Source organism: Chlorocebus sabaeus, chromosome 10 (genome assembly GCF_047675955.1).
Source record: "Chlorocebus sabaeus isolate Y175 chromosome 10, mChlSab1.0.hap1, whole genome shotgun sequence".
Taxonomy (NCBI): Eukaryota; Metazoa; Chordata; class Mammalia; order Primates; family Cercopithecidae; genus Chlorocebus; species Chlorocebus sabaeus.
This window is the reverse complement of record NC_132913.1, coordinates 56864005-56891159: the sequence shown is the minus strand read 5'-3', so window position 1 is coordinate 56891159 and position 27155 is coordinate 56864005. Positions and strand designations below refer to the sequence as shown.

Sequence of the window (27155 nt, the reverse complement as noted above, 5' to 3'; positions counted from 1 at the left end):
GTTCTAACCCCATTATTCAATCCAGTAATTTCTATGTAAAAAAATAAGAACATTTGGAGTTTCAAGGAACTCTAAGAGATAATCTGGTCCAATCTTCTGATTTTATAGATCAAGAACAAGAGGACAAAAGAGATGAAATGACTGGTTCAAGTTCACAAACGGAAAAAAGCAGAAGTTCTGATTTAGTACTTTCTCTTTTTTTTGAGACGGAGTCTTGCTCTGTTGCCCGGGCTGGAGTGCAGTGGCCGGATCTCAGCTCACTGCAAGCTCCGCCTCCCAGGTTTACGCCATTTTCCTGCCTCAGCCTCTCATGTAGCTGGGACTACAGGCGCCCGTCACCTCACCCAGCTAGTTTTTTGTATTTTTTAGTAGAGACGGGGTTTCACCGTGTTAGCCAGGATGGTCTCGATCTCCTGACCTCATGATCCGCCCGTCTCGGCCTCCCAAAGTGCTGGGATTACAGGCTTGAGCCACCGCGCCCGGCCTGATTTAGTACTTTCTACAACTTCAAGGTAAAAACCAGTTTACTCATAAACATTCCACATATGGCTTAATATTACTTTTCACCATATAACCATGATTCAATGGTTTAATTATAAATAAACCTTAAGCTAAAATGTATACAGTAACTAACAGGAGCTTAGTATATATACGCGCATACACAAATATGCTTCATTCATTTTTAAAATGAGTTAAGGAATCATTCATGCTTTTATTTTTATTTTTAATTTTTTCAGACGGAGTTTCGCTCTTGTTTCCCAGGCTGGAGTGCAATGGCACGATCTCAGCTCACCGCAACCTCCACCTCCCGGGTTCAAGCGATTCTCCTGCCTCAGCCTCCCAAGTAGTTGGGATTACAGGCATGCGCCACCAACGCCCAGCTAAGATGGGGTTTCTCCATGTTGGTCAGGTTGGTCTGGAACTCCTGACCTCAGGTGATCCATCCGCCTCGGCCTCCCAAAGTGCTGGGATTACAGGTATGAACCGCCACATCCGGCCATCATTCATGTTTTCAAAATAATCATTTTAATATCAAAGATTGATTTTTATATTTATAAGTAAGTGTTATATAATCAAATTTCAATAAGTGTGTGATCATTTTAAGCCAACATTCTAAAACAAAGTTCAAAAGTTTTGTCTGCTGCTAGAAGTACAAACTCCCCAAAACAGCAGTTTTCTCTGAATACCGTCTGTAGTAAATTTCAAGATGCAAGTTTTGCCCTACAGAAATAAAAATACCCCGAGTTCATATGGTGACCATTTATGCATTAAACCAGGGAAAATCACCAACACTTAAGCAACATGAAAATTGAAGTTTAGTCCTAACATTAAAAGCAAAAAGGGCCAGGCGCGGTGGCTGACGTCTGTAATCCCAGCACTTTAGGAGGCTAACGTAGGCAGATCACAAGGTCAGGAGTTTGGGCCTGACCAACATGGTGAAACCCCCTCTCCATTAAAAATACAAAAATTAGCTGGGCTTGGTGGCACATGCCTGTAATCCCAGCTACTCAGGAGGCTAAGGCAGAAGAATCACTTCCAACTAGGAGCTGGAGGTTGAAGTGAGCTGAGATCACGCCACTGCCCTCCAGTCTGGGCAAGAGAGCGAGACTCCATCTCAAAAAAAAAAAAAGGCCGGGCGCGGTGGCTCAAGCCTGTAATCCCAGCACTTTGGGAGGCCGAGACGGGCGGATCACGAGGTCAGGAGATCGAGACCATCCTGGCTAACACGGTGAAACCCCATCTCTACTAAAAACACAAAAAACTAGCCGGGCGAGGTGGCGGGCGCCTGTAGTCCCCGCTACTCGCTACTCGGGAGGCTGAGGCAGGAGAATGGCGTAAACCCGGGAGGCGGAGCTTGCAGTGAGCTGAGATCCGGCCACTGCACTCCAGCCCGGGCGACAGAGCAAGACTCCGTCTCAAAAAAAAAAAAAAAAAAAAAAGCAAAAAGTAGGCTGGGCACAGTGGCTCACGCCTGTAATCCCAGCACTTTGGGAGGCCAAGCAGGACGGATCACTTCAGGTCAGGAATTTGAGACCAGTGTAGCCAACATGTTTGTGAAACCCTGTCTCTACTAAAAATTACCCAGCGGTGGTGGGTGCCTGTAATCCCAGCTACTAGGGAGGCTGAGGCACGAGAACACTTGAACTCAGGAGGTGGAGGCTGCAGTGAGCTGAGATCGTGCCACTGCACTCCAGCCTGGGCGACAGAGCAAGATTCTGTCTGAAAAATAAATAAATAAAAGCAAAAAACACGCAATGCCATAGTGCAACAGAAAGACTTGCAACAAATTCTTCAGGTCATTTGCATTAATTATCTATGTATTCCTTCATGACATCTTAGTACACTGGGATTCTAAAAATAGTATGCTGTAATTATGTTTAAACACTCTACTTATAAACTAATAAGGAAAAAAGCCAAACTAAAAGGGGAAACTACTAAAGAATTAACCCCAGATAGTGCCCTAATAGAAGTACTTTATTATGAATGGCTTCCACTTTCTCTCTGTATAAAGAAGAGGATGCTGCCTCACAGAAAATCTAATTTAAGGCAAAATATCAAAAATATGCAGAAGCCACCAACACTGCAAGACCACAATAAGCACCACAGTACATTGACTACATGGTTAAAAATAAATGCAATGAACACTCTTCACTCATAAAGGAACCACTGAGTTAATGAAAGTCAATTTCACACACAATTTTAACGAACCTGAGTATTTAATTCTCAAGTCCATAGTTGACGGAACGTGGAGATCAAAATATCATTTGGCAGGTAAGTGAAGAAACTGAAGCTCAGAAAGATGATTGGGCCAGAAAGTCCATATTTTTCTAACCTAGTAAGTTTACATACTTATACACTCCTGACAGCAGGGGAAGGCAACCCTGACAACTGCCAGGAGAGAAGACAAAAGCCTTAAGAAGGAAACGCAACAATTCAAACGTGCAGAATCCTACAAGACCCTATAGGATCTCGGAGCATCAATAATTCTGAATCATAAAGAAACAGTGAAACAATGTACAATGAACTCTTGTTTAAGACACAGAACCATGTAATTCGTTATAGAAATAATTCCGTCCCAATTGGGTAACGTAAAAAAAAAGGAGTGCTAAAACGGGTAAATTTTCAGGATATATTAAAAACATGAGAGAAGTAGCCATTCTAAATGTATCTTTTCCGGATTTTATAGCACGATTTCAAAATTTATAAAATGTTCACTCCTCCACCCGTCATTGTTACGAAGTAGCAATTATTGGTCATCCTGTTACCAAATGGGAATACACAAGACAAAAACATGTGTGTGACCGACACACACATACACACACACACACACACTCTCTCTCTCTCTTTTCCTGGTTTAGCTACTGAAAGTTAGTATCAGGCCCCCCTAATTTCTAAAACATCTAATTATTCTTTGGACAACTATGTTAGTACCAAACTACAAAAGCAAATACTTTTGTATTCGTGTTCACTACCGCAAAATTTTGGTTACACACAGAAAGTGCTATCGTGGGAAGAAATTAAAATCAATGCACAAAATGGTGCTTTTATAGCATTTCCAAAACGACTGTGCATACTCCTTGCCAGCACATCTAGACTTTGCTCCTTAAGACTAAACATGAGCCGGCCGGGCGCGGTGGCTCACGCCTGTAATCCCAGCACCTTGGGAGGCCGAGGTGGGTGGATCACGAGGTCAGGAGATCGAGACCATCCTGGCTAACACGGTGAAAACCCGTCTCTACTAAAAACACAAAAAATTAGCCGGGCATGGTGGCACGTGCCTGTAGCCCCAGCTACTTGGGAGGCTGAGGCAGATGAATCACTTGAACCCGGGAGGCGGAGGTTGCAGTGAGCCGAGATCGCTCCACTGCACTCCAGCCTAGGCGACAGAGCGAGACTCTCCGTGTCAACAAAAAAAAAAAAAAAAAAAAAAGACTGAACAAGAGCCAAATTAGCATACTTTCCCTTCGGGCATACTGAGCTCCGAAATCATCACCTTCCTCCAAAAGAGTACTTATCTCCTTCTAAAAGGCCTGAGCGGCTCACAGCTCCTCCCAAACACAGGAGAACTTCGCGAGAGCTCAAGACCTGGACTTGAGTTTTACAAAAATGCTTAACAAAGTGGCCTCTGCCACTTAACTGCACGACAGCCACTATGCTGTGAGAGGAAAAGGTCGAAAGAGGAGGAAAGCTAGTCTTCAATTTTAATCCCTGTGATTCAAGGTTCTTCGCCCGTCACTCTCCAACCCTACCCTGACAGGACGTCAGGCTGTGTCTCCCCCTTCCCCACCAGTCCCGCCACCTACCCCGCAACAGTGCTCAGTCTTAGGATTTTGAAGCTTTAAAAATCAACCCGGCTCCCTAGAGTTCAGGCCGCAGTCGCTGCCGCCATGTTACAGCTTGTGCGGCAAAATGCGTCAGTGAGGGAGGTGTGCGCCTGAGTGGGGAGGGCGGGGGTTGGCAGAGAAAGGACCGTCCCCAGGCCCTAGGGCTCCACTGCAAGCCTTCTCCTACTGCAACAGCGGCAAAGGCACTGCTGCGGTCCTCAGGGACCTCCTCTGGGCCCAAGCAGCCCCGATACCTCGAGGGAAAGACGGTTAACCCGGCCTGGTCAGCCGCGCCGGCTCCGCCCCTCTTCCCAGGCCCTTCCCGCTTTCGTACCCAGGGACTGCTGAAATGACGCCACCAGAACAACATGAGCCTCACACCACTTACCTGCACCGGTAGAGTTTTCCTCTTCTCTGGATACGGTCCTTTGAAGCGCTTCAAATCTACCGCCGCCAGAAAAGGCGCTAAAGCCCACTAACCGCCTCCCTCCCCCACAACTCAGTCCTGGCGTGGAGGCACAGCGTCGCACCGGAAGCGCGTCAGGAGTGGGTTGTCGGCATCTGCCAGCGTTCACCTGCTTGCGTCACCACGCCCTCCTAGGACTTCTAGGATTTTGGTGCCTTTTAAATATCTGGTTAATAGGTAGCGTAATGCTTTGTGGATGCGTTGACTGGGAACGTTTGTAACCAATGCCATATCCTTCGTGAAATGAAGTGCCTCATTTAATAAACATTTATTGATCTTACGCTAGGTTATCAGAAAGGAAGGCCTACCTTCATGGAGCTTCAGGTTAAGCTTCCACTTAACGCTAGGATACAAGTTCCAAAAACGCAGTAATAAGCAAAGTGTTGTTTGAGGAAAGAGGAAGAAATTACAAAGAACTTTGGTGTTCTTTGTAGTTTTACAGATAAAGAAATTGAGGCTCAGGGAAGATAAATGCCTCCTCCTCAAACACTGTTCTTGAATACCAAAGTAAGTCTTTTGATGCCAAATCTAGTGCCTTCTAGAGAAAATATGGCATATATCATTTAATTATTTTAAGGGGCAAGGGTTCCCGGATTATGTTAGAAATAAATAACCATTGCTGTTTGGGCAGGAGGGATTGGCAGCGATTCTGGTGGGGATGTGGGGTGTGTTTTAAAGGAACTAGCTAACTAGAGAACTTAAATTGTTCTGTCGTTTAAAGGCAACGTAAATGATGATCATTTAAATTTTTCACTTATTTGCATCAGGTAAATTAATTATCAACATCAGGCATGTGGTGCATCTAAGGGGCTTGACCAGTTTTACATAGCAGTGAAACAGAGGACATTTCTACCTCTCCACCCCCACTCCTTTTAAGTCATCGCCCTTTGTTGCAGGAGAGCAGCAGCATATTCATCTTTAGACAGTTCAGAGATTAAACGGATTTACACTTTGCTGGGGTTGGGAAGGAACAATTCTGCAATACCTTAAAAAAGGGGTCCCCAACCCCTGGGTGACAGACTAGCCCGGATGATTTTTTGTGTTTTTAGTAGAGACGGGATTTTTCCATGATGGTCAGACTGGTCACAAAGTCCCGACCTCAGGTGATCCGCCCTCCTTGGCTTCCAAGGAGGAAAACGACTGAACATAATTAGTCTATTCTTTCTTCTTTGTGTTAGTTATTCCTTGCTGTGTGACAAAATCATCCCAAATCTTAGTGGCTTAAACACATGTGTGTGTGTGTGTGTGTGTGTGTGTGTATGTATATATATAAATAAGTGTTGCTTAAGCCGCTAAGTTTTGGGATGATTTTGTCACACAGCAAGGGATAACTGACACAGAGAAGAAAGAATAGACTGATTATCACGAAACTTTTCACTTGTCTAATTCTATATAGCTTCTTTTTTTTTCCTTTTTTTTTAAGAGACAGGGTCTCACTATGTTGCCCAGGATGGACTTGAACTCCTGAAGTGAAGAGATTCTCCCACCTTAGTCTCCAGAGTAGCTGGGACTACATCATAAGGATCTGAGTTTCTGCCAACCCGAATCATCAAATGCCAGAGAAGTATTTTATTTGCATAGCAGTAACAGCCCCAAAATTTGTACTCCCACTTACATAGTAAGGGGTGTCACTGGGAAGTGTCTATTCTGCTAAGAACTACATTTTTTAGCTGTCCCCTTTGTATCTTAGTGTCTTGAAGCAACATTTATTATCCCACAGATAAGGATTTAAAAATACATTTTGGGGCTGGGCGTGGTGTCTCATGCCTGTAATCCCAGCACTTTTGGAGGCCGAGATGGGTGGATCACAAGGTCAGGAGTTCGAGACCAGCCTGAACAAGATGGTGAAACCCCAGCTCTACTAAAAAAACAAAAATTAGCCAGGCACGGTGGTGGGCGCCTGTAATCCCAACTACTCGGGAGGCTGAGGCAGGAGAATCTCTTGAACCCAGGAGGTGGAGGTTGCAGTGAGCCAAGATTGCGTCACTGCACTCCAGCCTAGGTGACAGAGCAAGACTCCATCTCAAAATAAATAAAATTTAATTTAATTTAAAAAATACTTTGTGTCAGTGGAAAGTGAGCGGAAATAATGTGTATTACATCCAGGCCAAAATGTTTGTGAAGTGCTATGCCTTCTCCATTTCCTCTCTTCCTGTTTTGTCAGCTGAACCAGAATGTTTTAAGGCCCTGGGGAAGGGCCTGTGGAAGAGGTCTACTTCCCTGAATCTTTGTTTGGAGAAAAGTCCTCTTCCACTGACTAGGGATATCCACATTGGAATGTGGTATGACTGAGAAATCAAATGATGTGGGTTAAATCACTGATGTTTGGCTTTATTTGTTACACCAGATACCACTACCAATCTAATAGGCTGTGGGCCTAAAGTACTAGATTTGGCCTAGCCTAGATCATTTCAGTCACTGTAGTATGAGGAATGGGATTTGATACCAGAAGCAGGGAGGTAGGTTGGCTGGGCTACTGCAATTAATCTTTACTTTACCTGTGACTTTAACTTTAGAGTAATAAAACTTTTTGTTTCTACCCATTGATCAACAACAAACTATTGTTTGTTCTATTAATAGTTATCTACTGTATCACCAATACTATGTTTAGTTTTTTTAAAAGCATGCCATTCTCTGATTGTGATGGATCAAGAATAAAACCAGACACTTCCATAATCTTGTTTCAGACAGAAACAAGAACATTGTACAAACTATAAAAATGACCAGCCGGACACGGTGGCTCAAGCCTGTAATCCCAGCACTTTGGGAGGCCGAGACGGGCAGATCACAAGGTCAGGAGATCGAGACCATCCTGGCTAACACGGTGAAACCCCGTCTCTACTAAAAATTACAAAAAACTAGCCGGGCGAGGTGGTGGGCGCCTGTAGTCCCAGCTACTCAGGAGGCTGAGGCAGGAGAATGGCGTGAACCTGGGAGGCAGAGCTTAAAGTGAGCCGAGATCGCACCACTGCACTCCAGCCTAGGTGACAGAGTGAGACTCTGTCTCAAAAAAAAAAAAAAAAAAAAAAGACCAAACATCCCTCTATCCTTGCTGATATGAATGGCGGTTGTTTCTTTATCAATTACCGCTTTAACCTCAGTTCATTCTTCCTGCCTTCTAGATCAAAATTATTAAAACAGAATTACCCTTGCTTACTCACAGCATCCAATCTAGAGAAACCACTCTAAAACTCTCCAAAATCACTTAACACAAGGCTAAAAAAAAAAAATTTTTTTTTGAGACGGAGTCTTGCTCTGTTGCCCAGGCTGGAGTGCAGTGGGGCAGTCTTGGCTCACTGCAACCTCTGCCTCCCAGGTTCAAGTGATCCTCCGACCTCAACCTCCCAAGTAGCTGGGATTATAAGCATGTGCCTCCATGCTCAGCTAATTTTTGTATTTTTAGTAGAGATGGGGTTTCACCATGTTGGCCAAGGTGGTCTGGAGCTCCTGACCACAAGTGATCTGCCTATCTCAGTCTCCCAAAGTGCTGGGATTACAGGCGTGAGCCACTGTGCCTGGCCAAGACTAAATGCTATAATTACATCTTTCTACCACCTTCTTATGGAGACACCTCTTAGGATACAGCCTACTTCATTGCAACCAGTCAATAAACCCAACTTTATTTAACTATATGTGTTCCTGGTGGTTTTTTTTTTTTTTTTTTTTTTTTGAGACGGAGTCTGGCTCTGTCGCCCAGGCTGGAGTGCAGTGGCCGGATCTCAGCTCACTGCAAGCTCCGCCTTCCGGGTTTACGCCATTCTCCTGCCTCAGCCTCCCGAGTAGCTGGGACTACAGGCGCCGCCACCACACCTGGCTAGTTTTTTTTTGTATTTTTTAGTAGAGATGGGGTTTCACCGTGTTAGCCAGGATGGTCTCGATCTCCTGACCTCGTGATCCGCCCGTCTCGGCCTCCCAAAGTGCTGGGATTACAGGCTTGAGCCACCGCGCCCGGCCGTTCCTGGTGTTTTTTGACTGGAAGGCAATGACTCGGATCATGCTGTTTCATCTCTATGTTTTTCTCACATTTGTTTGAAAACCCCTTCTATGCTGTGCATTCAGATTACCTTCATCTCAGATCTATTATCAGTTGATCTAGTTCCAAGCAACCCAAATCACTGCTGTACAAAATTATTGCCTGAGATTAGTGGTTGTCTAGAGTATTGGAGGACAGGAGGAGGTGAGGGAGACATGGGGAGTGACTGCTACTGGTTACAGGGTTTCTTTTTGGAGTTATGAAAATGTTCTAAATGTTAGCGATAGTTTCTCAACTCTGTGAATATACTAAAAAGCCATTGAATTGTACACTTTAAATGGGTGAATTTTATGGGATGTAAATTAAATCTCAGTAAAGCTACTTAAAAAAAAAAAAAGTGTGGGCTGCCAGCTGTCAGGAAGTGAGCATCCAGAAGCTAGATGTGTCTCAGCGCCCAGTTGCATTTGCTGCATTGGCATCATTTGCTACAGGCATGAGGTTCGGTACAGGCGGTTGTGTGAGCTCTGAGGCATGGACCACTGGACAGACTGACAGATGATGGTGGACTCCCACAGGCTCTGCCAATCATGGAGTCGCTGCCATGGAGCCCAACTCTGTCGGTGTTCTGGCCATGACTTTCAAGATTTTTTTCCTTTTTGCAGGGTTTATGGTTAATGTTCCTGTGGGGTTAAATTTTTCCTATAGATTACTTCTCCGAAGTCTGATGTTAATGTCCCCTGAAGACAGTGTCTTTTAGCGACCATTATTGCAGTGGTCAGGCTTCACCTGGTGTTGGTAATTTATGTCTTCATAGTGTGAAAGGAAGGCTTGCCTCAGTGGTGGGAAAACAAAACTGAATAGAACAGGTTTTCCTTTGGAGCGGCAAACGGGGGGGGTAGGCTAGTACCTAAAGGGTTTTTCTTTTTGTCTCTTGTTCACATTAAATGTGATTTACCTCCCACCCCCTGAAAGGTGGATGGGGAGGACAATTAAGTATTTACTGCAGCTAAGATTTTAGAAAAAATGAGGGTGGGGAGGGTGACATTTTTCAATCATCTGTTAAGTGCCAAGTGCTTTTTGTTAATGATATATTTTTGACTGAGGATCATGTTTGACTGATGTAATTTTTTTTTTTTGAGACAGAGTCTCACTCTGCTGCCCAGGCTGGAGTGCAGTGGTGCAATCTCGGCTCACTGCAACCTCCGCCTCCCGGGTTCAAGTGATTCTCCTGCCTCAGCCTCCCGAGTAGCTGGGACTACAGGTGCATGCTACCATGCCCGGCGAATTTTTTTTTTTTTTTTTTTTTTTTTTGTATTTTTTAGTAGAGACAGGGTTTTGCCATGTTGGCCAGGGTGGTCTACAACTCCCGACCTCAGGTGATCTGCCTGCCTCAGCCTCCGAAAGTGCTGGGATTACAGGCGTGAGCTACGGTTCCTGGCCTCGCTGATATAAATATTAATGCCAAAATTGGAAGCTAAGATGAAAGTGACACTAATTAGTAGCAGTATAATTTATTTCATATTAAAATGTATTGTGGTGTGATTTTGTTGTTGTTGTTGTTGAGACAGAATCTTGCTCTGTTGCCCAGGCTGGAGTGCAGTGGTGTGATCTTGGCTCACTGCAACCTCCACCTCCCAGGTTCAAGTGATTCTTCTGCCTCAGCCTCCCAAGTAGCTGGGACTACAGGCATGCACTGCCATGCCCGGATAATTTTTTTTTTTTTTTTTTTTGAGATGGAGTCTCGCTCAGTCACAGCTGGAGTGCTGTGGCGCAGTCTTGGCTCACTGCAAGCTCCACCTCCTGGGTTCACGCCATTCTCCTGCCTCGGCCTCCCAAGTAGCTGGGACTACAGGCGCCCGCCGCCACGCCTGGCTAATTTTTTGCATTTTCAGTAGAGACGGGGTTTCACTGTGTTAGCCAGGATGGTCTCGATCTCCTGACCTCGTGATCCGCCTGCCTTGGCCTCCCAAAGTGCTGGGATTACAGGCGTGAGCCACTGTGTCCGGCCTGGTTTTTTTTTTTTTTTTTTTTTTTTTTAAATAGAGATGGGGTTTCACCATATTGGCCAGGCTGGTCTCAAACTCCTGACCTCATGATTCCCCTACCTTGGGCTCCCAAAGTGCTGGGATTACAGGCGTGAGCCACCACACCCACCCTGTGTTGTAATTTTTACGGCTTGGCTAGAGCAACAGTTTTCAGGGTGCATCTCCTTGGTTTTACTCACAGAGATGTGATGTGCTGTTGCTGCTTTCTAACTCTGCCTACTTTGTGGTCTCTTAAGACGATGAAGTTGATAAAGCAAACCAATATCGGTGACTAAGTCTAGAAGACCTAGAAAACATAGTAATAGGTCCTGAACCTATTGCTCTTGCAATTGCACTACAGACATAAAGAAGCAAGTGGTTATTTCCACACACTGAGAGCTATAATTTGCAGTCCAGTAGATGATGAAAAAAATACCCCTTGGTGCATTGCAGAGATGCTATAAATCACCCAGTAAGCCATGGGATTGGTTGTACCTGTAATTGAGAAGAAAACTTGAAAGGAAGAGCAATAAAACTCACAAGGACATCATTGGTATCAGATCTCAAAACCACGGCTCTTTGGTTGAGGGAAACAATGTTTTAATGAGTAAATGTTCATCTCCAAACCAAAAAGTGAAAGACCATATTCCACAATGTAAATATTGGCAACCTATGAAAGCTAGTAAATTTTACAAGACTTCAAATGAAAGTTAATTTTTCTTTTTTTCTTTTTCTTTGTCTTTTTTTTTTTTTAAGACGCAGCTATCAGAGACTATGTCTATGTCTTAGCAGGCTAGCCAGAAAGGAAGTCAAATGACCAATCAAGTTTTTAATGAAGAAATCGAATCAGGCCAGGTGCAGTGGCTCACGCTTGTCATCCCAGCAATTTGAGAGGCTAAGGCTGGGGGATCACCTGAGGTCAGGAGTTTGAGACCAGCCTGATCAACATGGTGAAACCCCTTCTCTACTAAAAATACAAAAATTAGCTGGGCATGGTGGCCCATGCCTGTAGTCCCAGCTACTTGGGCGGCTGAGGCAGAAGAATTGCTTGAACCCAGGAGGTGGAGGTTGCCGTGTGCCGAGATTGGGCCACTGCCCTCCAGCCTGGGTAACAGACCGAGACTCCATCTCAAAAAACAAACAAACAAACAAGCTATTTTATTTTTGACGGCTTAACCATTCCCTATGTCTTCATGGTTAATTGAAGGTTACTGACAGTAGACAAAAAAAATGTATTCTCATTTGACTCTAATTTTTCCCATATTCTACTTGAACAAAATTTAAAATATTCTGCTGCCTATACACCCCCAAATCTAGGAGTATTAAGACTAGTCAGTCATAAAGTAAACCTGATACGTCAGATGAATGCCAGCACCTATTCAATTTCTTTTTGCTCTATTTTCAGAAATGTCAGAATAAATATGTATCGGCTACTGGAAATTCTAGAAGGAAGTCTTCAAGTTTTAATTTTTTTCCAGTGGGGGGCATGCCTCAACATCTTGCATAGACTGTCAGAACTATTAAAAATTTAGGCTGGGCAAGGTGGCTCATGCCTGTAATCCAAAGCACTTTGGGAGGCTGAGGTGGGTGGATTGCTTGAGCCCAGGAGTTCGAGATCACCCTGGGTAACGTGGAGAAACCCTGTTGCTGCGAAAACTACAAAAATTTAGCCAGGCTTGGTGGTGCGCACCTGTAGTCTCAGCTACTCGTGAGGCTGAGGCAGGAGAATCGCTTATACCCAAGAGGCGGAGGTTACAGTGAGCCGAGATCGCACTACTGCACTCCAACCTGGGATACAGAGTGAGACCCTGTCTCAAAAAAAGAAAAGAAAACTGTGCTAAAACTGGTTTTATGAGGATAACCGTGACCACATAAACCAAGAGCCTCCTCTGTAACCCACACAATAAGAAAGTTTCACAGCATATTCCAACAAATATCAGTTTGGTGCCTTTAGAGTCTTACTCTGTTGTAGTGATTATCAGCTGAAAATTATGTCTGTTGTAACTTTGGTAAGCATTCCACTTTGGTTATTTATTAGTGGTATTATTTTTTTAAGTGTCAAGTGTCAAATCTTGGGACGATTAAAATACCATGATAAGTAAAAAAGAAATATGTTCTGAGAACTGGTACCTCTCCACGACATAAGTGCAGAAATTGAGAGTAAGAGTTTGCATACTTTCAAAGCTACTCGGCAGAGTTATTTCGTATACGCTAAAAAAAAAATAAGAAAAATCTGTACGTGTCTTTTCCATGTTTACATTTTAAAATTTCATTTTCCTAAGTATATTTTTGTGTATATTATAAAAGTATTAGGCCTCCAAGGACTAGGAGAAAAACCTCAGATAGTAGAGAATAGCCTAAACGACCTATATCTTCAACAGTTTAAACCATCTGCGCTAGAGCCTCCCTCAATGAGGAACTACAATGCCCAGAATTCCCCCCAAAATTCGTGAGCGACGTCCATTTCACCCACCTCGCCGCGACGCCCTCTGGGATATGTAGTGCTTGACTTCCGCAGTGCACACTGCGCCAGCAGGACATTTTTTCCTGGTTTGGGGGCAAGGTCTCATGGGAAAGGTCATGTCTCTCGAGGAAAGGTTATAAACCCTTTGATATGAGGGTTGGGCGAGAAACAGAGCCTGTTGCGTTCCGTGTTGGGACCGGGAATAACCCTGACTTCTGAGCCTTCATAACCCCAGGATACTCCAGAAAATTTGCGGCGAGCTGAGGGAAAACCTTGCTGGCAAGTCGGGACAGTGTCGCAGCGGCTGTTTTTCTTTTCCCACCCAGCACGTTTTCGGGCTGGCGACAGAGGGTTCGGTGGAGATACAGAGGCTCCCTTAGGGATATTGGGTTCTCCGAAGTGCGGATGGACTAGGGCTGGGCTGAGACCACATTCTTTCAGTCATTCAGCTCTCCTGTATGCCCGGCGCAGGGGATACCCCTTATGGTCCCAAGGCCCCTCCTGTAGTTAAGTTCCTTCCTTAAAAAGTCATTCAGCTGGGGCGAAACTGGGGACTCGACACCTTTCTATGCTAACCTTTGAGCTGCCTCCACTTTGAGCAGCTCAGTGGATGGATATAGTATCTTGAGAAAACCTTTGATTTGTGCAGGGATTTCTTATGCGGGTGTGTGCAGGTCAGCTTAGGTCAGGATGATGTACTGCTTGCCACAAAATAGCCTGTGCTGTCGCGTCGTTTTTTTCTTGTGAACAGACTGTTTGGCATAGCCGTGGAGAGGAGTCTGAGACATGCTTTTAGTGATACAGTGTTGATTTGTTGGTGTAATGAGGCCGTTCAAGTGGAAAGAACTGGGTTGTAGTCCCTGCTTCACTAGTACTAGCACAATTTTTTAAACCTTTTTGAACCTGCTTTTCCTTATCTGTAAAATGGAAATAATATCGACCTGGAAGATTTGCTGAGGGAATTTAATGAGATAATGTGTTTCAAACGTTCTTTGTAAATGGTAACATGTTGCAGAAGTATGAGATTATATGACTTTAGTCCCCGCTTTTCTAAGCATTACTTCTCAATTATAAATGTAAGCATTTATAGCATATTTAAAAAACAAATTATTCTTTTTCATAATTATCTTTAGTTCTTTTATTGTTTCAGCATGACTTGAAACATTACTTAATTTCTTAGTGTTTCTTGATTAGTGCTTTAATTGTCTCGTTTATTGGTTTAACTATCCAAGGCCAGTAATGATTAACTTGCATGACTTACTTATTTATTTATTTATTTACTTCAGGAAGGAATTATTTGAGCTCTTTAAGGGCACAAGAAAAAGGAGCAAGAAATTATCCTGAAAGCAAATAAACCAGAGACCATACTTCTTTTTTTTTTTTTTTTTTTTTTTTTTTTTTGAGACGGAGTGGAGTCTCGCTCTGTTGCCCAGGCTGGAGTGCAGCGGTGCGATCTCACTGCAAGCTCCGCCTCCCGAGTTCACGCCATTCTCCTGCTTCAGCCTCCTGAGTAGCTGGGGCTACAGGCGCCCGCCACTACGCCCGGCTAATTTTTTGTATTTTTAGTAGAGACGGGGTTTCACCGTGTTAGCCAGGATGAACCAGAGACCATACTTCTGAAAAATGTAAAAAAAAAAAAAAAAAAAGGCTCTGCATTAAGGCATACACTTTTAAGACACTTTAAAGGTGATTATTTATTTTAAACAATTTTCCTCTTTTTCGAAAAGACAGCTCTGAGTTTGTGGGCTTTTTTTTTTCCTTTTATGGTAAATTTGAAAACTGTGTAAATGTCAGATTTAAAACACTTTTAAAATGGAGTGCAGAAAGAAGCGCCTTTTTCTGGACATTTATTTTTGGATCAAATTCTGCTGTCTGGTTTAGACTAAGAAAAAGTCTTTAGTTAATGCAGAAAAAATGTATTACTTTAATTTGAATTTTGAAATCATTTTGATGTTAATGATGTAAGCATAACCATGTTAAACCAATTCTTTTATAGAAGCTGTATATTGGAATGGGTTTACAGTCATCGTAATGGAAGCAAAATACATGAAGGAAAAACAGTTCTTTGTATCCCTGCTTATTGCACCTGACGACTAGTTGCAGATGGTTTTGTTTACCTAAGAAAACTTGTGATGTAAATGAAAAAAACACCTGTTTTCCTAGACTCATTGGTTACAGATATGCTTCGTCTAAGAGCTATTTGTCCATTCTCCTGGAGAGTATTTCAATTTCGACCCCTCAGTTGTGAACCACTGATTATTCAGATGAATAAGTGTACAGATGAGGAGCAAATATTTGATTTTATTGAAAGAAACAAAGCCATACTTTCAGAAACGCAAGTGGGATGTGCGTTTGATATGCTTTGGAAGCTTCAAAAGCAGAAGACCAGCCTGTTAAAAAATGTTGAGGATGTCAGAGACCATCCTCAATTTCTTACTCTTCATAATTTAGCTACAAATAAATTCAAATTAATGAATGACGATACCCTGGTGAATGTGTTACACATCACACAACGGTAAGTAATTTACTTTTATATTTTATGGAAATGATTATTTAGTTTATATTTTAGTTTTCTAAAAATCTCTTTATTTTTATTTTATTTATTTATTTTTTTTGAGGAGTCTGTGTCGCCCAGGCTGGAGTACAGTGGCAAGATCTCAGCTCACTGCAAGCTCCACCTCCCAGGTTCACGTCATTCTCCTGCCTCAGCTTTCTGAGTCACTGGGACTACAGGCGCCTGCCACCACGCCGGGCTAATTTTTTGTATTTTTAGTAGAGATGGGGTTTCACCATGTGTTAGCCAGGATGGTCTCGATCTCCCGACCTCGCGATCCGCACGCCTCAGCCTCCCAATGTGCTGGGATTACAGGCGTGAGCCACCACGCCTGGCCTAAAATTCTCTTTAAAATGAAAGATAACTTTTTGCCCACTAGTTTTCCTGATAATCTAATTTTTTTTTTTTTTTTTTGAGACGGGGTCTCTCTCTGTCGCCAGACTGGAGTGCAGTGGCGCTGTCTTGGCGCACTGCAAGTTCCGCCTCCCGGGTTCAAGGGATTCTCCTTTAACAACTGTAATACTATTGTAAAATTTGGGCATTTGAAATTGGATTACTGTGGAATTTTGTAAAAATGTGGTTGGCTGCAGAAGAGAATATAGTAGGTAAGCAGTTGTATTTAAGATTAATGCCGGTTGGGGTGATGGCTCATGCTTGTAATCCCAGCACTTTGGGAGGCTGAGGTGGGTGGATCACCTGAGGTTAGGAGTTCAAGACCACCCTGGCCAACATGGTGAAACCCCGTCTCTACTAAAAATACAAAAATTAGCCGGGTGTGTTGGCGGGCGTCTGTTATCCCAGCTACTTGGGAGGCTGAGGCAGGGGAATCTCTTGAATCCAGGCGGTAGAGGTTGCAGTGAGCCGAGATCACCCTACCACACTCCAGTATGGGCAACAGATCAAGACTCTGTCTCCAAAAAAAAAAATAATAATAATTAATGCCTAATAACAATCAGTAATTAGTAAATTGTGTCTGTGATAACTTGTTTGCCATCTGGTTCTTGTAATTAAATGGATGGCAGATATGTTTTCTAGGGGGTATTGTTACAATAGGTTGTTTCTCAATAATATCTCTTAAAAAAAGGAAAAAAATTAAATGATTTTGTAGGCCGGGCGCGGTGGCTCAAGCCTGTAATCCCAGCACTTTGGGAGGCCGAGACGGGCAGATCACGAGATCAGGAGATCGAGACCATCCTAGCTAACAAGGTGAAACCCCGTCTCTACTAAAAAAATACAAAAAACTAGCCGGGCGAGGTGGCGGGCGCCTGTAGTCCCAGCTACAGGGGAGGCTGAGGCAGGAGAATGGCGTGAACCCGGGAGGCGGAGCTTGCAGTGAGCTGCTACACTCCAGCCTGGGTGACAGTGAGACTCCGTCTCAAAAAAAAAAAAAAAAAGATTTTGTAGAGTCATTTATATTTGATAACAAAGTTGTACGAATTTTATGTGGATGACTGAATAGGTGTTACGTAAAAAAGGGCTTCCTTGGTGTCGAAGGAAAAACTCAGAGATAAATGTTAATAAATATTATATTCCAATTTTGGAATTTGTGAAGAAAAAACAAATGAAGAGAGCAAAGTAAAAAGGAAAAAATAAAATAAAAAGAAATGTGTTCTTTGCAAGGAAATCCAGCCTTCAAAAGAACTGGGTTCCCTGAATGAAGGCTTCAGCAGTTGTACAAGGGGGAAAAACACAAAAAAGTTACACCTAATCTGTTTATTAGTCTCACTGGTGAAAAAAAGCAGTTTTCTCACATGATGACCCAACCTTCAAGGGTTATTTAAATGGGTGTAAATATCAGCATTACGTAAGTTAGAGATGTGTAAGTTGGTTTTGTAAGAAAATTAGCATTTATAGGAAAGGGGCTTAAGGCTTATATTGGGGATTGATGTTAAACTAAAAAAGGATGATTCCATATTTTTTGGTGGTCTTTCTCAGGTTACAAAGTTGTTTTCTCTGAGGTACTTGAAGGGGATGCTTGAAGTTTTATGAATAAGGTGATTGGTGACTATTAGCTTTTTTTTTTTTTTTTTTAAACAAACATTTTCTTTTTTTCTTTCTTTTTTTTTTTTTTTGAGATGGAGTCTCGCTCTGTTGCACAGGCTGGAGTGCAGTGGCCAGATCTCAGCTCACTGCAAGCTCCGCCTCCCAGGTTTACCCCATTCTCGTGCCTCAGCCTCCGGAGTAGCTGGGACTGCAAGTGCCCACCACTGCACCCGGCTAATTTGTTGTAATTTTTAGTAGATTCGGGGTTTCACCGTGTTAGCCAGGATGGTCTCGATCTCCTGACCTCGTGATCCGCCCGTCTCGGCCTCCCACAAACATTTTCTTATAAAAATATTTTATTTATTTATGTATGAGACGGAGTCTCCCTCTGTCACTGAGATTGGAGTGCAGTGGTGCAGTCTCGGCTTACTGCAACCTCTACCTCCAGGGTTCAAGCAATTCTCTTGCCTTATCCTTCTGAGTAGCTGGGATTCCAGGCACATGTCACCACGCCCAGCTAATTTTTGTATTTTTAGTAGAGACGGGGTTTCACCATGTTGCCCAGGCTGGTCTCGAACTCCTGACCTTAAGTGATCCACCCGCCTCGGCCTCCTAAAGTGCTGGGATTACAGGTGTGAGCCACCATGCCTGGCCAAAAATATTTAAATCAGGCCGGGCGCGGTGGCTCACGCCTGTAATCCCTGCACTTTGGGAGGCCGAGGCGGGCGGATCACGAGGTCAGGAGATCGAGACCATCCTGGCTAACACGGTGAAACCCCGTCTCTACTAAAATACAAAAAATTAGCCGGGCGCAGTGGCGGGTGCCTGTAGTCCCAGCTACTCGGGAGGCTGAGGCAGGAGAATGGCGCTAACCCGGGAGGCGGAGCTTGCAGTGAGCCGAGATCGAGCCACTGCACTTCAGCCTGGGTGACAGAGTGAAGACTCCGCCTCAAAAAAAAAAAAAAAAAAAAAAAATTTAAATCAGAACAAAGACATATTATATGTACTTTTAACATAAATATATTGTTGAACATTATCATTGGTCAGTCATATGGGTATTGAAATGAGCAGATAAAAGGGTGAGAGGGCATGGGATAAAGTATAGATGTTTATTAGGCTGTACCAAAAAATCAGAATACTGAAATAAGAGTGGACCAGAAATAAGGACTGCCTATATAAAAGGAAAATAACTTGAGTTTCACTTTTGCATTATAATTCTTATTGCATATGTTTTGAATGATTTTAAAATGATTATGTATGGAGGATTCTTTCTTTCTTTTTTATTAAGGTTTGCTGGTGAGTCCCACGACCCACTAGTTGAAGCACTAGTTACAGAAGCATGGAGAAGGTTAGAAAGGCAAGTACCCCTGGGTTCATCTTGAGGGTCAGGGTTATCCTTTTAAGGGTTAACAGAGTGAAATCTTGAAGGAAAGAGCAGGGAGCTGATGCCTGTCAAGCTTCATTGAAAAAAATGTATTTAAACTCAGTTTCGTTGTAAAGTTTTTGATTGTGTATTTTTTTGGCGGGTAGGGGGGTGCGGGGGGGAACAGAGTCTCACTCTATCACCCAGACTGGAGTGCCACGGGATGGTCTCGGCTCACTGCAACCTCTGCCTCCTGGGTTCAAGCAATTCTCTGCCTCAGCCTCCTGAGTAGCTGGGATTATAGGCACTCGCCAGCACGCCGGGCTAATTTTTTGTATTTTTAGTAGAGATGGGGTTTCACCATCTTGGCCAGACTGGTCTTGAACTCCTTACCTCGTGATCCATCCGTCTCAGCCTCCCAAAGTGCTGGGATTACAGGCGTGAACCACCGCTCCTGGCCATGTCTTTTCTTTTTTCTTTCTTTTTTTTTCCTCTCTTTTTCTCTCTCTCTCCTTTTTTTTTTTTTTTTTAAGAGACAGGGTCTTGGCATGTTGCCCAGGCTGGTCTTGAACTCTTCGGCTCAAGCAATCCTTCCTTCTTGGCCTCACAAAGTGCTGGGGTTATATGCATGAGCCACCATGCCTGGCTGTGTATTCTTTAAGAGAGAAAAGAAAGTATTTCATATTTTCCCTCTTTAAGAGTGGGGAATAGTATACTTTTCCACGCATGTAATTAGTTGAAATATAAATAAGATAGAGTCACAGCTATTCATGAACTAGCCTTTTTGAATCTTCTTTTCTAGAAGATTACTTCAGAAAGGAAAGATTCTTGATTAATTGGCTATCAATAAAAACCTAGAAGTGCAGGAGCCAGGAAAGGAGAAAAAAGGAGACCCTAGTTTAGTAGAGAGGAAGGCCATTTAACACTGTTTAGGAGCATCTGTCGCTACTTGCCTGTTACTCCATTTTTATGGAGAGGCAATGACCAGAGCTTATAGGTGACTTAGAAGCTTTTTAAAGAAAGTGAGTTTCAGGTCCACTGCTGTGGACAGTATTAATTCAGATATATTTCCTATACTATACACAGCTCTATTTTTAGCATGTTGCCATACTTGATAATACTTCAGAAAAATGGGAAATCTTGTGAGTATAGAGAAATTTATTCTCTAATTATATATCAGAAGTTCTTTATTTATAAAAGGGCTGAGATAATAGCAGACTCATTTTGGGAAATCTTCATCTATTTCTGAAAACTTTGAATTTTTTAATCTCGAAATTCCGGATGATTGTAGTCTGTTGTTAGTGGAATAAGGCACATGTTAGGGAGGAAAGAAAAAAATCAGGGTGAGGAAGAGATAGGAGGATATTAAAAACTACAGAGCAACTCTCCCTCTAAATCAAACCTCTAAATCAAATAGAAACCAGACAGGAAAGACTTGGCTAAGATGGAGTAGAAACAACAGGCTATTTGTAGACAGAGAGGAGTGACCTTTCTGATTTTTAAAATATTTTTAACATATTGCCTCTTAAAGTTTAAACTATGATAAATACTTATAGACATATACTGGTAAACTCTGTAGGCCTTTATTACATGGACTGGATTAAATTAAGGGATAGAACAGTTCTCTGGATTTAGAAATTCTGTATTAATCTACTAAGTTGTGATTTTAAGTTAATCGTATTAGCTAAACCCATCTGTCTTTTATACTCTCTACCTATAACTACATTGAGGGTAAGCAGAGTAATCTTACTCCTTTTGCTAACAGTATGAATTATCTATCTATTGGATCTTTGGGGTTAAATTTGGTCATTGTTGATAATAGGTCACAACATTTTATTTCTCTTCAAAGCAACAATATATTATGTGTATTATGTAGCTTGAACAAATCACTTGTAAAATAGGTGGTCTTTTGTGTTTTACAATTACTGTATTAATTAAATTACATGTATGATTGTATTTTATAGTGAATCAAGCATTTCTTTTAAATTTTTCTTTATTTCAAAATAACTCAGAAGTACAATGATCTTGCTAAAATATCTATGAACTTATGTTTTATAAACATAATTTTTTTTTTTTTTTTTTGAGACAGAGCCTTGCTCTGTCGCCCAGGCTGGAGTGCAGTGGCGTGATCTTGGCTCACTGCAAGCTCTGCCTCCTGGGTTCAAGTGATTCTCCTGCCTCAGCCTCCCGAGTAGCTGGGACTACAGGCGCCTGCCAACACACCCAGCTAATTTTTGTATTTTTAGTAGAGACAGGGTTTCACCATATTGGCCAGGCTAGTCTCAAACTCCTGACCTTGTGATCTGCCCGCCTCAGCCTCCCAAAGTGCTGGGATTATAGGCGTGAGCCACTGCGCCTGGCCCATTTTATGAATATAATTTTTAATGATTTAAATGGGGTACATTATTTTGGGTTACTACTATATGATGAAGTCGGCAAGGATAATTAACATGTGTTTGAAATCCATATATATTTTTTTCTTTTGAGATAGGGTCTGGCTCTGTTACCCAGGCTGGAGTACAGTGGTGCAACCAGGGCTCACTGCAGCCTCAAACTTCCCGGCTCAAGCCATCCTCCTATCTCAGCCTCCCAAGTTTCTGGGACCACAGGTGCATGCCACCACGCCCAGCTAATTTTTATATTTTTAGTAGAGATGCAGTTTTGCCATGTTGCCAGGTTGGTCTTGAACTCCTGGGCTCAAGCAATCCTCCCTCTTTGGCCTCCCAAGAAATCCAAATTTTTAAAAAAATTTTTTATTATAGAATATTTTTAATATTTACAAAAGGAGAAAGGGTAGTACAATGAATTCCCATGTATCCATCCTCCAGCTTCAACAATTGTCAGCATATAGCCAGTCTTGTTTTATCTGTATCACCTCCCACTCTCAGTATACTTCAGTATATTTTAAATAATGGTATCATTTCATCTTTAAATACCTCAGTATGTTTCTCTAAGGACTTTTAAAAAATATAGAACCAGCTGGGCATGGTGGCACATGCTTGTAGTTTCAGCTACTTAGAAGGCTGAGGTGGCACAGCAAAGGATATAATCAACAAAGTGAAGCGAGAGTACACAGAAGGGTAGAAAATATTGGCAAACTACCCATCTGACAAGGGATTAATAACCAGAATATATAAGGAGCTCAAACAACTCTATAGGAAAAAGTCTAATAATCCGATCAAAAAATGGGCAAAAGATTTGAGTAGAGATTTCTCAAAAGAAGATGTTCAAATGGCAAACAGGCATATGAAAAGGTGCTCAACATCAGAAAAATGCAATCAAAACTACAGTGAGACATCATCTCACCACAGTTAAAATGGCTTATATTCAAAAGACATGCCATAACAAATGCTGGCGAGGATGTGGTGAAAAGGGAACCCTGTACACTGTTTTTGGAAATGTAAATTAGTATAAGCACTATGGAGAACAGTTTGGAGGTTCCCCCAAAAACTAAAAATTGAGCTAGCATGTGATCCAGTAATCCCACTGGTGGGTATATACCCGAAAGAAAGGAAATCAGTATATTAAAGAGATATCTGCACTCTTATGTTTATTGCAGCACTGTATACAATAGCTAAGATTTGGAAGCAACGTAAGTGTCCATCAAGAGATGAATGGACAAAGAAAATGTGGTGGCTGGTGGCTCACACTTGTAATCCCAGCACTTTGGGAGGCTGAGGCGGGTGGATCACGAGGTCAGGAGATCGAGGCCATCCTGGCTAACAAGGTGAAACCGCGTATCTACTAAAAATACAAAAAATTAGCCAGGCATGGTGGTGGGCACCTGTAGTCCCAGCTACTCGGGAGGCTGAGGCAGGAGAATGGCGTGAAGCCCGGAGGGGGAGCTTGCAGTGAGCCAAGATCGCGCCACTGCACTCCAGCCTGGGCGACAGAGCGAGACTCCGTCTCAAAAAAAAAAAAAGAAAAGAAAATGTGGTACATATACACAATGGAGTAATATTCAGCCATAAAAAAAAAATGAGATCCTGTCATTTGCAACGACATGGGTGGAACTGTAGATTATTATGTTAAGTGAAATAAGCCAGGCGCAGAAAGATAAACATTGCATGCTCTCACTCATTTGTGGGAGCTAAAAATCAAAACAATTGAAGTTATGGATGTAGAGAGCAGAAGGATGGTTACCAGAGGCTGGGAAGGGTAATTGATGATTGTGGGGGATGGTTAATGGGTAAAAAAAAATGGAATGAATAAGACCTACTATTTGACAGCACAACAGGGTGAGTATCGTCAATAACTTAATTGTACTTTTTTTTTTTAAGATGGAGTCTCGCTCTGTTGCCCAGGCTGGAGTGCAGTGGCGTGATCTCAGCTCACTGCAACCTCCGCCTCCCGGGTTCAAGCAATTCTCCTGCCTCAGCCTCCTGAGTAGCTGGGATTACAGGCGCCTGCCACCACACCCACCTAATTTTTGTATTTTTAGTAGAGATGGGGTTTTACCATGCTGGTCAGGCTGGTCTCGAACTCCTGACCTCACGATCCACTCTCCTCGGCCTCCCAAAGTGCTGGGATTACAGGCGTGAGCCACTGTGCCCCTGACCTCGTGATCCACCCACCTTGGCCTCTCAAAGTGATGGGATTACAGGTGTGAGCCACTGTGCCCAGCCCCTTAATTGTACATTTTAAAGTAGTTTAGAATGTAATTGGATTGTTTGTAACTCAAAGGATAAATGCCTGAGGGAATGGATACTCCATTCTTCATGATGTGTTTATTTTGTATTGCATGCTTCTATCAAAATATCTCATGTACCCCATAAATATATATACCTACTATGTACCCATAAATTTTTTTTTTTTAAATTTTAATAAAAATGCTGAGATTAGAGGATCACTTGAGCCTAGATGTTCAAGTCCAGCCTGGGCAACACAGTGAGACACTGTGTCTTAAAAACATAATAAAATTGATAAATTTAAATTTTCAGTATTACCTAGTACCTTGTCTTGAAGGGGTGGCCTACCCCTCCACACCTGTGGATGTTTCTCGTTAGGTGGAACGAGAGACTTGAGAAAAGAAATGAGACACAGAGACAAAGTATAGAGAAAGAAAAAGTGGGCCCAGGGGACCGCTGCTCAGCATACAGAAGACCCACACTGGCACCGGTCTCTGAATTCCCTTAGTATTTATTGATAATTATCTTTACCATCTTAAAGATAAGGGAGTGGCAGGACAATAGGATCATTGTAGGGAGAAAATTAGCAGTAAGACATATGGATAAAGATCTCTGCGACATGAATAAGTTCAAAGGAAAATGCTGTGCCTTGATATGCATATGCAAACATCTCCATAAACCATTTAGCAGCATTGTGCCAGCAAGTCCTACCTTTTGCCCTAAGGCGGTTTTCCTATCTCAGTAAACAAAGCATACAATCGGGTTTTACACCGAGATGTTCCATTGCCCAGGGATGGACAGGAGATGCTTTTCTTTTTTTTTTAAGACGGAGTCTCGCTCTGTCACCCAGGCTGGAGTGCAGTGGCTGGATCTCAGCTCACTGCAAGCTCTGCCTCCCGGGTTCAAGCCATTCTCCTGCCTCAGCCTCCTGAGTAGCTGGGATTACAGGTGCTGCCACCACGCCAGGCTAATTTTTTGAATTTTTAGTAGAGACGGAGTTTCACTATGTTTGCCAGGCTGGTCTAGAACTCTTGACTTCGTGATCCGCCCACCTCGACCTCCCAAAGTGCTGGGATTACAGGCTTGAGCCACCGCGCCCGGCCGCTTTTCTTTATCTTAACTGCCAACATCCACCAAAAGCCTTTCTTTCATCTTGTACTAGTCCTCCTTAGCACAGACCCTTCACGGGTGTCCGGCTGGGGGACGATCAGGTCTTTCTCTTCCCACGAGGCCATATTTCAGACTATCACATGGGGAGAAACCTTGGACAATACCTAGCTTTCCTAGGCAGAGGTCCCTGCGACCTTTGGCCGTGTAAGTGTCCCTGGATACTTGAGATTAAGAGAATGGTGATGACTTTTAACCAGCAAGCTGCCTTCAGGCATTTGTTTAACAAAGCACATCTTGCACAGCCCAAAATCCATTAAGCCTTCAGTCACCACAGCACATGTCTCGTGCAAGGACGAGGTTGGGGGTAGGGTCACAGATTAACAGCATCTCAAATACAGAACAAAATGGAGTCTCTTATGTCTACTTCTTTCTATATAAACACAGTAATGGTCTGATCTTTCCTTCTTTTCCCCACATTGTCTGCGTTCAAATTTTCTTGATTGTCTTATAAAGGTCTTTTTATAGGCAGTTTGTTTAAATCAGTTTCTGAGTAAGGTTCACAATTACCGTGCCTCAAGGTTTTTTCTGTTTCTTTTTAAGTAAACTTTACAGAAAAATAATGTATAAAAATTACACTAATCATAAGCATGTAGCACAATGAATTTTAATATACTGATCACTTCCATGTAACAGCACCAAGATCAGGAAACAACGTCGTTAGTTCTTTTCATGTCCTCTTCTATTCCTCTCACCCAAAGAGGATCTTGACCTCTAACACCGTAAATTAAGGTTTCTATAGAAATGAAATCCTATAATATATACCCTTATAGTTTAGTTTGCTCAGTATGTTTTAAAGATTTCTCCATTATGTTTTATGATTCCATAATTTTATTCTATTGTATGAGTATGTGCAGTTTATCCATTGTACTCTTGATGGACATTTGGTTTTTTTGCAGGTTTTTGCTATTACATATGTGTTGCTGTAAACTTTCTTGTGCTTGTTTTTTGGTGAATTCAAAGTCATAAAATCTATAACAGTTCCTTTTTCCTCTCTTTTGTCTTGTCATTTTCTTGTGTAAGAAATTTCTCCTATTAAAAAAATTCTGGAGTTTTTCATAGCACTGTTGTAATAGCAGCTATTATATTTCTTAATATGTAATCTTGAGTCAAAATTGTTCTGTCATCTAAAAAAATTAAGTAAATAATTCAAATAATTTGTTGTGATTTTCCCCGTTTTAAAATGTTTCTACAGTATCTGACTTTTTAACTGTTTCCATTTGTTACTTTTATAATAATAATAAACATTTTAGAAAAAAATAATTTTATGTAATATGTTACTATTTTGATTGCTTTTAGTTTTATAACTATGTATTATGTGTTTTAAGTGAAAGTAAATACTAATGTTCTCCTTTGTATGTTTCCTTTAATAGGTTTGACATTAAACTGCTCTCAGAATTTTCCTCTTGCCTAGCAGATCAGCGTTTGTATTTTAGTCCATTAATGGGAAAAATAGCTGATATTGTTCATAGGAACTTGGAAACCACACAGGACTTAAGGTAAATTTATTTGGGGAATCTTGTGTTGTGGTGGAAAGATCCTGGGCTTTGGATGTGGATGCAGTCAGATTTGCTACTCTTAGTTTATGTGACTTAAGGGTAATTTACTTAAGCTCTTGGAATTTCGTTATCCTCATCTGCAAAAGAGGGAATGTAATAGCTACTTTGCAATGTTGCTATGGGGATTAGACATAAGGTGCATAAAGTATAATACAATATTGTTGAGGTTTGTGGAGGATCTGAGATTTTACCTTATTTGCAGGCTAGGTTTGTCTTCCTAGGTGCTGTAGGAAGGCCTGAGACTCCGAGGTCAGAGACAGGGGACTTTGTTTTTTATAGCAATAGCAGTAGCAGAGGACTAGCATTTTCTTGTGTTGATTCCCTGAGCTCTCGTTCCCACAATGGGTTGTGTTCCAGGAGAGGAGCTCTGAGCTTAGAAAACCTGAATCTTTTATAATAAAGCATGCTTACTCTGCTCCAACAGAAGACATTGTCTCTATTCTCCTGGGCTGTTTGCTACACAAACATCCTTGAAAAGATAGTTCTGAACAAAGGCAGTCAGAAACCCACTGAAAATGGTCTCTGAATAAGTATCTAGAGCATAGAAGTTTCTCAGTATTGGATAGTAGATATTATTATTATATCATAAAGTAAACCCAAGAAGTACTTAAATTAAGTATGAATTCACTGGCCAGGCGTGGTGGCTCAC

At 42.2% G+C, this 27155-nt stretch overlaps 2 protein-coding genes across 10 annotated transcripts in view; one reads left to right on the top strand and one right to left on the bottom strand.

Annotated features, from left to right (window-relative positions):
* Positions 1 to 4862, bottom strand: part of PPIG (peptidylprolyl isomerase G) — a 60380-nt gene extending 55518 nt beyond the window's left edge. The window contains exon 1 of one of the 2 annotated variants that reach the window (XM_007965281.3): positions 4714 to 4862. The gene's annotated coding sequence lies outside the window, so the exon portion shown is untranslated. Of the gene's footprint in view, positions 1 to 4304; positions 4618 to 4713 lie in introns of those variants that run through there. The other variant, XM_007965282.3, reaches the window with a different exon arrangement.
* Positions 4863 to 13309: 8447 nt separating this feature from the next.
* Positions 13310 to 27155, top strand: part of FASTKD1 (FAST kinase domains 1) — a 52309-nt gene continuing 38463 nt past the window's right edge. For 2 of the 8 annotated variants that reach the window (XM_038001957.2, XM_007965291.3), the window contains exons 1-4: positions 13310 to 14328; positions 15249 to 15767; positions 19078 to 19146; positions 26321 to 26446. In XM_038001957.2, coding sequence (XP_037857885.1) covers positions 15391 to 15767; positions 19078 to 19146; positions 26321 to 26446 — 572 coding nt within the window. In that variant the 5' untranslated portion in view covers positions 13310 to 14328; positions 15249 to 15390. The other 6 variants (XM_073019795.1, XM_007965288.3, XM_007965287.3 and 3 more) reach the window with 6 other exon arrangements.